This window comes from Xenopus laevis, chromosome 4S, assembly GCF_017654675.1.
Source record: "Xenopus laevis strain J_2021 chromosome 4S, Xenopus_laevis_v10.1, whole genome shotgun sequence".
NCBI lineage: Eukaryota > Metazoa > Chordata > Amphibia > Anura > Pipidae > Xenopus > Xenopus laevis.
Window position 1 is genome coordinate 24,161,034 of NC_054378.1, and position 15,990 is coordinate 24,177,023.

General features: G+C 37.1%; 1 protein-coding gene across 4 annotated transcripts in view; it reads left to right on the forward strand.

The window, feature by feature from the left end:
- edc4.S (enhancer of mRNA decapping 4 S homeolog) overlaps positions 1-15,990 on the forward strand; it is a 78,727-nt gene that overhangs the window by 27,547 nt on the left and 35,190 nt on the right. For all 4 annotated transcript variants that reach the window (XM_018260407.2, XM_041561082.1, XM_018260406.2 and 1 more), the window contains exons 7-12: positions 403-507; positions 2,830-2,939; positions 4,933-5,016; positions 6,164-6,259; positions 10,297-10,396; positions 14,987-15,167. In XM_018260407.2, coding sequence (XP_018115896.1) covers positions 403-507; positions 2,830-2,939; positions 4,933-5,016; positions 6,164-6,259; positions 10,297-10,396; positions 14,987-15,167 — 676 coding nt within the window. The remainder of the gene's footprint in view (positions 1-402; positions 508-2,829; positions 2,940-4,932; positions 5,017-6,163; positions 6,260-10,296; positions 10,397-14,986; positions 15,168-15,990) is intronic.

Genomic DNA, 15,990 nt, shown 5'->3' on the forward strand with positions numbered 1-15,990 from the left:
TTAGTGGCGGAGAGGGAAATCGCGTGATTTTTTGTCACAAAACAAGGAAGTAAAAATGTTTTTCCCTTCCCACCCCTTATTTGCATATGCAGATTCAGTTTGGTATTTGGCTGAATCTTTCGTGAAGGATTTACATCCCGCTGCATCCCTAATATATATGTATATACGGTGTATATATACACCGTTAATTTCAAAGTCTGTTTTTTTTTTATTGCCTGTTTCAAGGTAGTGTAATGACGTATTTTTGGGGTGGCTGAAAGGGGCCCCAATTAGACTTTTGCACTGGTGCCCATTGGCACCTTACAGTGGTGCTGACTTGACGGCTGTGAATGTGAAGGCATTAGTGTATAATACTGGTCTTTTTTACCCCTCCCTTCCACACCCCTCCATATTTGTTTCTAGGCTGAAGTGTGGGATTTGGAAATTGTACGTGCAAACCATAGCACTTGGCCAGTAGATGTCAGTGAAATCAAAGAAGGATTCATAATTGTAAAGGGACATTCTGGGGTAAGTTCTGTTTTCTTTCTTAAATTAACAGTTGGCTGCAGAAAATGGGAGCATCTGAAAGAGTAGACCCGGCTATTATAATAACACGCTGATGTAGAATCACTCAAGATAAATGGTTATGTGACCCAATTCTGAGGATAGCTTTGTCAGGAGTGAGTGCTTTAAGTGACTGCATTTGGATTTATTGAGGATTGGATGGGGTGGTACAGCTCTTACTTTATAAATGATTTATAAATTCTATATTTATTATTAGGGTGTGGAGATCCCCTTTAGGATATCTGTTCCCTGTATTTTTGTGAAGACTAGCAAATGTAATGCCCGTTGGCAAAAATGTGGATATTGGTGGAAGTTTCTGCTTCTCTCAGCATGACATTATTAAAGGAGTCGTTCACCTTTAGAATAACTTTTAGGATGTTATAGAATGCCCAAATCTTAGCAACTTTTCAATTGGTCTTCATTATTTAATTTTTATAGTTTTTAATTATTTGCCTTTTTCTTCTGATTCTTTGCAGTTTTCAAAAGGGGGTCACTGACCCCATCAATATACAAATGTTCTGCAAAGCTACAAATTTATTGTTATTACTACTTTTTATTAGTCATCTTTCTATTCAGGTCTTCTCCTATTCATATTCCAGTCTCTTCTTCAAATCAATGCATGGTTACTAGTAAATTTGGACCCAGACTACTATACATTGCAAACTGGAGGGCTGACGAATATAAAGCCAAATAACTCAAAAACACAAATAATAAAAAAAATGAAAACCAAATGCAAATTGTCTCGGAATATCACTCGCTACATCATACTAAAAGTTATTCAAAGGTGAACAACCACTTTAAAGATATACTGACACCAGAAAATAAACTTTTTTAATATCTATCATAACATTTTCTTTGAATGCTATTTATAAATTTGCCATAAAAGTATCTGCCTGATGCTTTTACATTACCGTTCATACCTCTTTTTTTCCTATGAGGGGGCTGCCATATCTGTGCAGCAGGAGTCTGTTAGCATTAGAAACTCTAACTGACAAGTTGAGAAGGGACACTCATATTTAGGAACTTCAAGTAACAATTACTTACAAAAGCAGAACTATCACTGAAAAACGATCAACATGACCTGTAGGTATCTTATCATGTAGATAAATATTTTGAAATAATTTTTAGTGTCCGTATGGCAGAACATACCATTACATACATACATGATCGCACATGTCTTGATCCCTGATCCTAACCACTAGTTCAACTGGTTCCTTTGGTGTGTAGGCTTTCAGGGGATGATGAGAATTGTATCTGAAATCAGATTTGCTTTAAATATATTTAACTTTGGTGGGAAATGGGCTAATTCACTACACAGGTGGTTAATGGAGCAGGAGGTGGGAAGTCCCTATATCTGGTGCAGAGTTTTCAGTCATTATAACAGGAGAGAGACATTGAGAAACTGATAGGATTGGGCAGTAACACTGGAGCAAGATGCTGAAGGGAATAGCTTGTACAAAGGGTGCAAAAGTGTGGTATGGTAGAAGGAGCAGTAGCCAAAGCATTTCATGACAGACACAGTGTGTGGCCCTTGAGCATTTCATGACAGATACAGCACGTGGCCCTCCAGCATTTCATGACCAACACAGTGCACAACCCCCCAACAGATCATGACAGCACGTATCCCCAAGAACGTAGTCTCTCAGCATATCATGACTGACCCGGTCAAGTGGCCCCACAACAGACATGACACGCTGGTACCTGGCAGCATGTGAATAGCAGTACTTCTGGGACTTTTGTCGTTTACGAATAGATTACCTAATCTTTTGATGCAGTTATCAGCACAATTCTTTTTTAAAGATCTCTGTGTTAATCCAAAATCCAAATGTATTACCATTTGCTTTGAAAGTCTTTAGAAGTAGTTACATCTGTGTTGAAACTTCCCCAATATTCTGTTAGCGCTCAATTCATAGCGGTCAATCTAATTTATTTAGCTTTTATTAGCTATCTTGCAGCATTGTTTCAGTAGTCATAGCTAGACTTTTTGAATTTGTCAAAATGACAAATGACCATGGGAGGGATTAGGGTGCCAGTGTTACTATAATCCACATCATTTAGTCCACGAGAGTTGCTATTACATTATAATAAACAAGAACTTGTGTTTATTATAATTTGCCCCCATTGTAGAATATGAGGATATTATCTAAAAGTCACTTTGGGGTTCTATTACCTGTAAAAAAGCACACGTCCTCCATATTTTGTAGGAGGTAGCACAAATTCCAGAATGCATATAACAGACTTTTTGTACCTTTTCATAGTGGACAATCTTTTGTTTTACATATTCAGCGTTTGAGTGAAGGTGCACTTTCCCCTGATGGAACAGTTATGGCCACAGCTAGCCATGATGGCTATGTGAAGTTCTGGCAAATATACATAGAGGGACAGGATCAACCAAGGTATTTTTATGCATATTTTGATTTAACAAGGATACATTAATTTATTTTGCTTTAAATTACACCGCAAAAATTTTCAAATTTATACATTTTAATAAAATGCAGACAAACTTTTTGACCACAAGTTTTGCTTTCCCAGTGTTTTATGTCACCCAAGATTTGTCATTTTGCCAAAAAAAGATGATTAATAATAATAAAAAATAATAAATGAAAAAAATATTGTATTCAGGCCAGCCTGTGGGGTTGCTAACACTATACATTTAGTGCCACTAGAGATATTAAGTGAAATAATTGTTATAAAATATGATTTGATAGTTTCACCATGTCGAAACTTTACTATATTTATGCATTCTTCAAATAACAAAAAGAATAGACTCACACATTCCTGCCCCTGACAAAAATTCTAGAGTTAAGCTGTCATTAAGATGGCCATACAGCCTTGCCAAACAAGCTGATCTTTCCACCTTTGCCCACCTTGATCACAACAACAGCCATACAGGCCATTGAAGTGATGACAGCATTAACAAACAGATGTGGTCCATGTTCAAGTTGGATTTTTAAACCTGTCCAATTGCTATCTGCCCATTTTTCATCCAGATATCTGTCAGATAAGCTTGTTGGAGGGCTCCATACATGGGCAAATAACATGCCAACTCTGTCTGTCAGCAGGCAATTTAAATTAAATCTGCATAACTCATCCATTGTCGGTGAGTATCCCTCAGTGTACAGTATGCGGCCAAAGTGGCAATCAATACCCTTCATTACTTCTTAGACTCATTTTTTTATAACCCATAATTAACTTTAACCACCTGTAAAGATTGATTAGTTTAGGTTATAATACAGGTTGTCCTTGCATGAGATTGTAGAATTGAAAATGATAGCTTACATCGAGCTGATGAAAGCTGCTGGTTGTCTTCTAGTGGGCCTGCCTTAACCTCTTTATGAACTAAGTTTTTGTCCCTTGGGCCAAGCAATACAATCAACTCACTTTGACCCTCCATAGGTTGAACAAATCACAGAAAAATTACAAACATAATTATTTCACTCTAGAACCTTGTCAATACGTCTCCTTGAGTATGTATTACAGTTTTGATATCAAGAATGCACACCCCACAACATCTCCAAAAAGCTTCTCCTCCACATATGTTTGTTTTATTATAAAATTCTACCCTCCTCTAAGATTTCTGGATCTGAGGGAAAGACCATAAGGCCAAGGACATACAAAGCCTATTAAATGTTTCTCTCTGTCTGCAGTTTTTAATGAGGCGGAGAGAAGTGGTGCTCTCTGATTGGCAGCTCCCTTTAACTGCGCAGCTTTGGCCTGAGTGTGGCTATGTGGAGCGGAGCTAGGCCTGTTGTCGCATTTTTCTCCGAAGCAGCTGATCAGAGCAAATCCACTTCTCTCCAACTCATTAAAAACCATTTTGTGTGTCCTTACCCTAAGGAATGGTAGATATCTGGGAGATAGGGGGTATGTTTTGAACTAGATTCTGATCACCTTAATTGTATTTCATAGCTCTGGGAAGAAAAAGACCATGTGCAGAATTTGTTTTCTTGGAATATAATTTATATTCTAGCTAGGATCCTTTATGCAGTGTGACAAGGTTTTCTGTAGTGAGTCCTGGAATTTGGAGCAATCATCTTCCAATCATCTTTCAAGTTATTCAATTATTGCAAAGGTATTCTCAGGAATCTGTATTAGAAGGACATGGAAAGCAGCAGTTAACTGAGCTGTCAGTGTTTTATAGTGGAGTGCTTCAGTGTGATATTTACACATATTTTCTTCTTGTCTATGGTCTTCTACATATACAAATGTAATACGTTGTTTTGTTTTATTGCTTGTTGTCCTATTGTGCTTTTTGTTATTTATGTGTATATAAGAGAGAGGGAAATGATCAGATGTAGTTACTTAGTTAAATTGAGAATCAAAAAACTGCATGTAAAAAATAAACATGGAAATACTTTTTGAAGGTTTTTCTGTTAATCTTTTTTTAAGGTGTCTCCATGAGTGGAAGCCTCATGATGGAAGACCTCTGTCTTGTCTACTGTTTTGTGACAATCATAAAAAACAAGACCCAGAGTAAGAAGTCTGTTCATAAGTTTTATTTGAATGCAACTAAAACTGTTAATATGAGTCTTTAACAACAACACCACCTGTCATACTGGACAGTCAGGAAAGAAAAACGTTAAAGGAGTGATTCACCTTTAAGTTAACATTGTAGTTTGCTTATTTCTAGCAACTTTGGTCTTCGTTATTTATTTCTTAAGCTGGCCATAGATGCAAAATTTTTTACCTCAATATTGGACGGACGATCGTACATCCTCATCTCCCGACCTGCCACTAACCATTCAGACCAAATAAAGCAATAAAAGAACAGATCAGCCAATGTTCTCACCCTACAGCAATCGTACGAAAGTTTATGTCCGACCAAGCTGGTGACAGTCTGCCACTGAAAATCGTCACATCGGCAATACATGCAGAGATATGATCGGCAGCCAACAGAAATTTCCTAACCTGTTCGATCGACTGAACGACAGATTGGCATGGCAAGATAAATGTCGGGACGCTCCACACAATATCCGAAAATCGTACGAATAGAGGATTCATACGATCGAATCTGTTCGTCTATGACCAGCTTTAGTTTTTGAATTGTCTTCCTCTTCTACATCTCTCCAACTTTCAGATTGGGATGACTGAACCACTAAAAAATTATTGCTCTGCGAGATTACAATTTTATTGTTGTTAGATTATTCCTTATCTTTCTGTTCAGGCCCTCACCTTTTTATATTCCAGTAGGAAAACCAGAATTCAGTTAGGGACTTGCCCAAGATTTGGCCTTTTTCAGCAGGATTTGGATTCAGCCAAATCCAAATGCCTGGCTGAAGTACAAAAAATCACGTGACTTTTCATTACAAAGAAGGAAGTAAAACATTTGCTGTGCACATGGTTTTCTTTACCCCCCGTTTCCCTAATTTACATATTTAAATCGGGTTTGGATTCTGTTTGGTATTGGTGTATTCCAGTCTCTCATACAAGCCACTACCTGGATGCTAAGGTGAACAAGTCCCTAGCAAGCAGCTGGTATATTTGCAAACTGGAGAACTGCTGAACAAAAAGCTAAATACAAAACCACAAATAATACATTTTACAAAAGTTCTTTTAGCAGTTTGTAATTGTCTAAAATGTCTGGAAACGAAAAAGAAAAAATGATTTGCATGTTTTCCAGGGTTCCTTTTTGGAGATTTTTGATCACAGGAGCAGATCAAAACAGAGAGCTGAAGGTGTGGTGCACAGTCTCCTGGACAAGTCTGCAAACAATCCAGTAAGATTTAAAATCTAGTAAGCCCACTTGTATGGATTTGCACAATTACATAATAGTGTTAAAAGACCGTTAATGTATGCAGTTCTAACTTTACTAACACTATTTATACACGTGTGATATGTATAAAATTAGGCGGTAAGTGCCTTTTTTCTGTTCCTTTCATTTATTTAGAAAAGTGTCTTTGCCTGGACGTAGTCCAGGCTTTTGCCTTATATGGAAAGACAACTTTACTAAAATATGTTGTCCAGTAAGCTCCTTATGTTACTCATTCTAATTGATCCCTTCCCACAGGTTGGCACAGCCACAGATTGATTGCACTGTTTCTATACTCCTCCATGAAATGGCTTAGGCTAGAACGTGGGCAAAAGTCCAGTCTTTACTTGGCACTACTGCACTACTCTACATAAATGAGGCTGTGCAAAGGGTTTGCATATGGCACATAAAAAGAATGCCCTCTTGTCTTTGTTCAGCCTTATTGAAAATGTATGCACCAATCTAATTCTTTCTTGAGTGCAAGCTTTTACCACATCCACAAATATTCAATCCAGGAAAACATGATATAAAATCAGGGAAAACAGCCTTTGAAATTCATTGGCAATTTGTGAGATTGGTGCAAAATGTAGGAAAATTTTAAATCAGGGTATATAAAATTGAATTTTCACTGTATGTAATTATACATAGACATATAGTCAGTTAAGATGTAAAAAAGACACGTCCATCAAGCTCAACCTTATAGGTCTATGTATAACCTACCTGCTAACTGTAGTTGATCCAGAGGAAGGCAAAAAGCCCTGTTTGAAGCTTCTCCAATTTGCCTCAGAGATGGAAAAAATTCCTTCCTGACTCCAAGATTGCAATGGGACCAGTACCTGGATCAACTTGTTCTATCAGCTATCTTCTATAACCTTGTATTCCCTCACTTGCTAAAAAGCCATCCAACCCCTTCTTAAAGGTAACTTAGGTATCAGCCAGTATGACTGATTCAGGGAGAGAATTCCACGACTTTACACTCTCACTTTACAGTCATTCAAAGCTCAGACAAGCTTCAGAACTTATATTTTCGACTGGATAACCTGTGCTTGAATGGCTGCCCCAATGGCTACATAGCAGCTTGTTTTTATAACCTATAGTTGTGTTTCTATAGCAAACACACCAGTTTTACCAGTGGAGGACAACATTATATTGTCATTCCATTTAATCACTTTCATTTTTTGGTGGTTATTGTTCCTTTAAAGCTATGAAATGTCTCATCGTGACTGATTCATGGAGAGAATTCCACATCTTCACTGCTCTTACTGTAAAAAACTCCTTCCGAATATTTAGCCGAAAGTTCCTTTCATCTAGTTGGAATGGGTGCCCACATGTCAGCTGGAAGGAACTGCCAGTAAATAAAGCATCAGAGAGGTTATTATATGATCCCCTTATATATTTATATCTTGTTCTCATATAAACCCTCAAGTGCTTCCAGGATGGACAAACCCAATTCGGACAGTCTTTCCTCATAGCTGAGATTTTCCATACCTTTTACCAGCTTAGTTGCCCTTCTCTGGACCCTCTCTAATTCAATAATGTCCAGTTTAAGCACTGGAGACCAAACCTTTACAGCATATTTTAGATAGGGCCTTACCAGCATTCTATACAGTGGAAGAATTGACTCCCTCCTCCTGCATTTTAATACAGCTCAAGACCTTATTTGCCTTTGCAGCTGCTTACTGTCATTGCTTGCTACAGCCAAGTTTATTATCTACAAGGACCTCATGGTCCTTTTCCATTATGGATTTGCTTAGTGCAGTTCCATTAAGAGTATAAGTGCCTTGGATATTTATCCAGAAATTACATGACTTTACATGAAATCTCATCTGCCACTTAGCCTCCTAGATGGCCAGTTTGGTATGCCACATCCTGGATGGAATTAATTGTGCAGCATAGTTTTGTGTCATCTGCAAACACCGATACATTACTTAAAATACCCTCCCCTAAGTCATTAATTAACAAATTAAATAAAAGTGAACCCAATACAGAGCCCTGAGGGACCCCACTAAGAACTTTACTCCCAAGTAAACAATGTACCATTAACAACCACCCTCTGTACCGATCCTGTAGCCAGTTTCCTATCCTTGTGCAAATGACTTCATTAAACCCAACAGACCTTGGTTTAGAAAGCAGCAGTTTGTGGGGCACTGCATCAAAGCTCTCACTCTGTCCAGCATTTTACTTACTTCATCATAAAAAGCAATCAAATTTGTCTGGCATGACCTATCCTTCACGTGCTGATTACTGCTCATAATGCCATTCACCAGGACAAATTTTTGAATGTGATCCCTTAACAAGCCTTCAAATAATTTGCCCACACAGATGTCAAACTTACTGCCTTATAATTGTCAGGCTGAGATCGTAATCCCTTTTTAAATCTAGGAATTACATCAGCTTTCCTCCAACGGTACCATACCAGATGAAAGTCTGAGAAAATCAGAAATAGAGGCTGTACTAGAACTGAACTAAGCTCGTGGGTATATTCCATCTGGTCCTGGTGCCTTGTTCACATTAATTTTGTGAATTATAGATTACATTTTTGCTAACTAACTATAATAGAAACATTTTTTATTTTGTACAGCCTATTTATCCAGTTTTTATATTTACACTGAACTGTTTTTTTAAAGGAGTCACGCTCTCAACCCGCATCTTTTTACTATTAATATACTTAAAAAAAAACTTGGGGTTAGAGTTAGCCTCTGCCACAATGCACTCTTCCTTTTCTATCTTTGCCTTCCAGATTGCTGTTTTACAACATTTATTCTAGTGTTTATATTCATCAAATGCAGCTTCTGTCCCCACAGACTTTGTTTTTAAATGCCTTTCTCTTCTTTACTATTAACTTCATTACTTCTATATTAAGCCACATAGGATGGTTCTTAGTGCTTCTACCTTTACTTTATAAGGGAATACATTGAGAACACTAATTATTTAATACAATTTTAAATCATAACCATTTCTGTTCTGTATTTTTAGCAGAAAACATAATGCCCCAATCTGCACTATGAACTATAATTGGCTTTCCTGAAATTCAGGGTTTTGTTCCCCCATTGTATATTTGTTTTTTTCACCAAACACTAAATGAGATCACATTATGGTCACTATTACCCAGGGGGTCAATTGCTTGCACATTTTCTATACGTTCTGGGTCATTAGATATAGATCTAGTATAGCATGGTTTCTGGTTTTTTAAGCTTGTTCCCATTAACTAACCTGGCAATACAGTTGCTCCAGTCAATATCTGGGTAGTTAAAGTCTCCCATTATCATTACTTTCCCAAACTAGCAGCCTTTTCTCTTTGCATCAGGAGCTTAGCCTCCTCCTCTTCTGTAGCATATTTGTACAATTAATTTGCTGGGTACTTTATAATCAGTGAAGAGCTCCACCCATAAGGCATGAATCCCCTCATTTTCTATCATCACCTCCTTCTTTATATTAGCTTTTAAATCTTGGCTAACAAACAGACATACTGTTACTCTGTCCCTTTGAAACAAAGTATAGCCGCTGATATTAACTGCCCAATCATGCGACTCATTTGTCATGTTTCAGCAACACCAATCTCGTCATATTTCCCCTCCAACTCTCCCATTTTACCAGTCAGACTCCTTGCATTTGAAAATATACACTTTATACTGCTACCCACATGAGAATTTTGAAAATACAACATTTATTTTCATAAGCTACATTTAGCTAAAAAAATTATTCATTTAGTGCGAGTGATCTACAGAAGGGCATGATTAATTGATGGTTCAGGATTGTTATTGGTGTGTGTGAATTAATTCATGTTAAAGACAATGACAACACGCTGTGTAATAACACAAAAATATTATAAAAATAGATGTTGTTCTTGCCTGCTTATTTAGGCAATGGCAGAAATGGCAATTTCAGGCATTTTACCTGCCACATTATTACTTCATTGAAAACGCAGTAAGCCTGAAATTTTACCCTAAGATTTCTTAAAATGACTGACTTTATTTGTATCTCCATCCTGTTTCCAACTTCAGATTTTCTCCAGACCCATTTAGTTCTAGTGTTTTGCCTGGGCTTAAAGCATCGTTGGATTTGTCTGCGGAGTTCCTAATACTGACTGATGTTCAGCGGAAGGTTGGTTAATGTACATTTTGGTAGGCTGTATATTTAAGGAGGGCAATTATGGCCTTTAAATATGTGCATATTTCATTCTTAACATATGTGTTCTATAAGTTACTTTTTTAAATGTCCTTAGTGATGTCTTCCTACAACAGATAAACCATACAGGATGGGGGTATGTGTGTTTATATTTATAAAATCGGCTAATATCACACAAGACAAAGGTGAAGAAATATCCAATTTTAACTGGATCAGAGCCCATTCACTCCTTGCATTAAGTGCACTGGCACTGTTTCGGCATGTGCTTTCACATGGAGTGAATTTCAGCAATGAAATGGGAAGATACATTTTTGTACAAAAATCCTCTTCATTTGTGCTCACAAGCTTGTACTTAACACAATTTAGAAACAGTTTCTGTGCAAGCAAAGGAAACCGCTGATTCCAGCAGATTATAACCCATCTGCTTCTTGTGTTAAATTATAAGTAAACCTTAAAATAAGTAAATGTAAAATTGATGAGGGTGCTATTCTAAGCACTTTTGCAATGTACATTTGTTATTTATTTTTTAATTCCAAGATATTAAAGGATACCTGTACTGTTAATATGAATAAACGTTGGTATATCAGTTACATTGTTACTTAATAAACTTTTACATTGTTACTGCTGGTCAGTTTCTGACCATCAAGTAGTCAAGGAAGAAGATGTCAAAAGAAAGAACGAGGCTGCTTTGATGTTCTTCTGCTTAGGAAAAAAATTAGGAAACCTCTCAAATCTTTCCTAAGCAGAAGAACAACGAGCAGAGCGGGGATCGAGTGGTCACTGGGGCGCGATCGACCCAGGAGCCCCAAGGCAGCACCAGGCATGTGTTTCCTACGTGTCCTGCTGCTGCATGTGCTGTTAGACGCCAGAGGGTCATTAGGTGCCTCTGTACGCCACATAGTTTGATAAATCTATGCATATAGGACATCAAAGTGTTAAGTAGGCCCCTGCCATTCATATTTGGGATGTTTTATGCTGATACGTTACGAAATGTGGGGCATATAATGGGGCAAAATGCAAGCTTTGTGACAATTTTCAGAAATTTGATGAAAACTGCTTCTTTCAGCATAGCTTTACGGTTTGGTAGTTTGCAGTAGAAAGACGTATTTGCCCATTTTGCATTCATCAGAATGTGTACTTTCTGAAAAGATATGGTTTTCTAGAGTTTTCATACTGTTAGGGGGTCATATGGCAAATAATACACATATCGGGTGCTTGTATTGCAGCAGCCAGAGCATCAGCCATGAAAATGTATATACACTATTGGTATTTTAGTGCCTCTGTACGACACATAGTTTGGTAGATCTATGCATATTGGGCATCAAACTGTTCAGTGGACCGCTGGAATTCATATTTAGGATGTTCTCATATTTAGGATGTCCGTGTTCTAACTTCAATTTGGGGCCTATAAATGTTAGGTATTTTGGTAAACCTATGAACAATGGGCATCAAATTGTTTGGAGGACTCCTGGCAATCATATTTAGGGTGCTGTTTCTTGGTATGTAATGATACAACATGGATTATATGATGCTGGAAACTTGAATATATTGGGGTCTCTAAATGCCAGATACTTTGGTAAACCATAACAGCAAAGAGAAGTGAAAGAGTGGCCCCATCCAACTGGACCTTTCCATCTATTGGCCCCAAAGCTCGTATGAAGTAATAAGTAAAACTTAACTTTTAATGTATCATTAAAATCAAAGTCTAGTATGCAACATTAAAATTAAAGGTTCGGTACAGGAGGCTGATTGACCAGGCAATTAATGGGTTTAGGGGGTAATGTGCTATTGCACTTCTCTGTCTAAGAAATGACTGCTAGTCAATGGTGATTAAATAGTACATTCAAATTGTCACCATAATCAGTGTGAACGTCGATGAGGTACGCCAAAGGATGCCCTTCCCAGTGCCAACCCCTTCACCCACTTCAGGATCCCTCCCATATAGTGTGAGGTTGAACAACTTAAACTAATAGATAGCAATGACCTGAAGCTATAATAATGCGACGCACATTCGGTATATTGCAGTGTGCGTCAGGCACATCTAACCGGAAAGTAACAGAGCCCTCGGATCATTAGAGTCTCCAACCCCTTCACCCACCATGAGTCCCCTCCCAATCCGATTTTAACAATCTCCCTTCTCAGTCCCTATCAGACTCCTGCCTAACCATTAGCTAAAATGCACCAGACGCGCGTTTCATCCGCCAGTTGCGGGCTTTGTCAAGTAAATAAATATAATTAATCATAAAATTAACATTTTGGATAGTACAAAGCCTTTGACAATTTTAAATTTTTTTTTTGGTATTTAGCGCTATAAATCTTTTTTCAGAGGTGGAAATACATGAAAGCTCTCCAAAAAAAAAACTATTAAGATTTTGTAAATGTAAAAACAAAAGGAAAAAAGAACTAAGGCTACTGCCACAAAAGGCAATGGAGCAACGTAGTATGCCAGCGTAGTGCCTGTCAGGAAGGAGCAAATCGGCTTTTTCAGCCTACGTTTATATGGGGCCAGAGAAAAAGCCTTGTGTGATATCAGACTTAGGAAAGTTAGTTGTTTTACTGCATGTATTTTTGAATGCAAATATTATTTTGGGGTTCTTTCTGCTCGAGATAAATTCATTAAGGCTGTGCTCTCAGTGTCAGTCTGGAAATTTTTAATTTTTCTGTTAATTCGAGAGTCTCATTGAAACAGTATTTGGTTCTATCCACTGCTGATTTTTAGTTTTGCACAGAAAAATACTCTATTTGTTAAAATTTAGCTTTTTGAAAATATACTCAAATGCACACACAATTGCGTGTTTCAGCTCTGAAATCCACTTTGTGTGTCTGCACCCAGACTGATGCAGTATCTCTGCAACCACCATAGTGGTATAAGTGGTACAATTGTTGGGGCCTTTAATAATTAGTAACCATTCAGTATATCTAAGGCTATTGATACGCATAAATTAGGCATGGGATTACCACGCACACAATGCAGATTTTGGCATGGAAATGCTAAAGTATTTTCTAGCTGAAATTTGCTGCCTGTGTTGCTCTGACAGGCTGAATCCATGCCTGATGGTGCGCATACACGTACAAGGGCGGGAAGGCAGTGAATCATGCTGGGATAATTTATGCCAGAGGAAGTGTTATAAAGAGTTGTTCGCAGGTAACCTTAAGTTTAAATTGACTTTTCTATTTTATTGTAAGAGATATTAAATTTGCAGAATTAGTGTCCTTATTGTATATTTAAATATACAGCCTGACTGACAGGCTTAAAGGAAAACTATACCCCCAAAATGGGGTAAGTGGCATATTAAAGAATCTTACCAAACTGGAAAATATATTTAAGTAAATATTGCCCTTTTACATCACTTGCCTTGAGCCACCATTTCGCGATGGTCTGTGTGCTGTCTCAGAGATCACCTGACCAGAAATACTTGAACTCTAACTATAACAGGAAGAAGTGTGGAAGCAAAAGACACAACTCTGTCTGTTAATTGGCTCATGTGACCTAACAAGTATGGTTTGTTGGTATGTTTGTGAGTACAGTGAATCCTACGATCCCAGGGGGCGGCCCTTATTTTTTAAAATGGCAATTTTCTATTTATGATTACCCAATGGCACATACTACTAGAAAAGTATATTATTATGAAAATGGTTGATTTACATGAAGCAGGATTTTACATATCAGCTGTTTTATGCAATATCTTTTTATAGAGACCTACATTGTTTGGGGGGTATAGTTTTCCTTTAAGTCTGCAGGGAAACCCCTCCCACCCTCTGTCCTGTGTGTCCCAGCCTGCACATAACTGTTTTATGCTGCTGCCTGATCGTTCACTTATATCTTATAACTATGACTATTTTATACATTTTTTTTATGATCGATTTATTGAGGACTGTGAATGTATTTCAGAATACATTTAAGGTCATTATGTTTTGCCATTTTAAGAGTGATCCTTGCACTTGAAACTCATTTAAAGAATAAGCAGGTAGTTCTAAGTCTGATGTCATTGATGTATAATTTTGTATTGGCTTTATAAGTGTGCTGTTTTTAGTAGAATTTTACATTCATATATTTCCTTTTTTTCTTTATACGGATTGTGAGCTGGTTTGTGAGCACTTACTGAAAGATTTTTTTTATCAACTATAAACACTGAGGCAGAACTGTAACCAGTTGGTAGACAATCCATGCGTTAAGATGCAATAGAAATTACAATATAAAAATATGAAAGATCACACAAGCAGAATATTTTTTTTTAATTCGCTGTGTGCTGGGATATCCACTGAGTAAATGTAAAAAGTATAAAGTACATGATTAAGTTATTGTTTAAGATTTAAGATTTTGGGATGCCCTTGCCTTTTTATTATTAGATTTATTATTTCAATCATTATTTACTAAATCATGCTTTGCTTTCAAATTCTTTTTGAATGTGTCCCATGACAAAATTAGCTAGTAAAAAATACATATGTGAATACATAGTCTTCCATAAATGAAAATTAATGGTACATAATTTGTCTTTCTTTGACAGTTGTCTGTCAACAAAAGATGTCTGAATAAAATAAAAGTAGTATTTTATTCTTACATAGGTTTTGTATGTAATGGAACTGAAGCAAAATCAGGATGAAGGAAAAGCAACCTTTATATCGATTTCAGAATTCCTGCTCACTCACCCAGTCCTTAGTTTTGGTATACAGGATGTGAATCATTGTCGTCTCCGGAACACTGAGGTACTCCCATCAGAAGAAGACAACAACAGTATCAACCAAGGTAATTAACTGAATAACTGAAATGGCAGTTATTTAAAGGAAATGTCAACCCAAAAAAATAGTTTTTGCTTAATAAATGTAAAAATAGTTAAAAACTTTGCAATTTGCATTCATTACATTTTTTTAATTGTTTTTAAGTTATTTGTAAATGTAATGCTATTGAAAGCAGTGTTTGTATGTCCCTTACTTTTCTCTGCCCTGATGGCTCAGACTGTTGAAACAATTTAAGACAGGATTGTTTAACCTGCGGCCCAGGATGGATATGAATGCGGCCCAGCTTGAGACGCTCGGTTCCCGAGGAAATGTCATGTTGCAAAGACTGTTAAAAACTGTTTATTTTGGCAGTGTGACTATTGGGTAATCTATTTCGGCCATAATTTACACTGTCGGTTCATTGATTGACACAATTTTTTATGATTTTATTGCAATTTTATCCTTGCATTGTTGTTCCTTATGTGTCTTTAGTATAGTTTTGCTGTTTGGTGCTTTGGTATAGAAAAATGTATTTTACTTTGTTTGATCCGTCAGAATATGTACTTTCCAAAAATATATGGTTTTCTGGGGGTCTTTTTATAGTTTGGGCTTTGTCCAGGCTTTGTTTTCAGCAGCTGAGTTTGCCGGTGTGAAAATTCATATGCACGTTTTTCATTTGGGGTCCATACATACCACATACTTTGGTAAATCTATGCATAAATCTATGCATATTGGGCATCAAACTATTCAGTAGACCTCAGGTTGTGTGTCAGGCTGCAGTTAGTAAACATGCGCTTCGTAGTAACTAAAAACGTGTCTGGAGGTTGGGATCTGAAGCACAGTAGTGGACA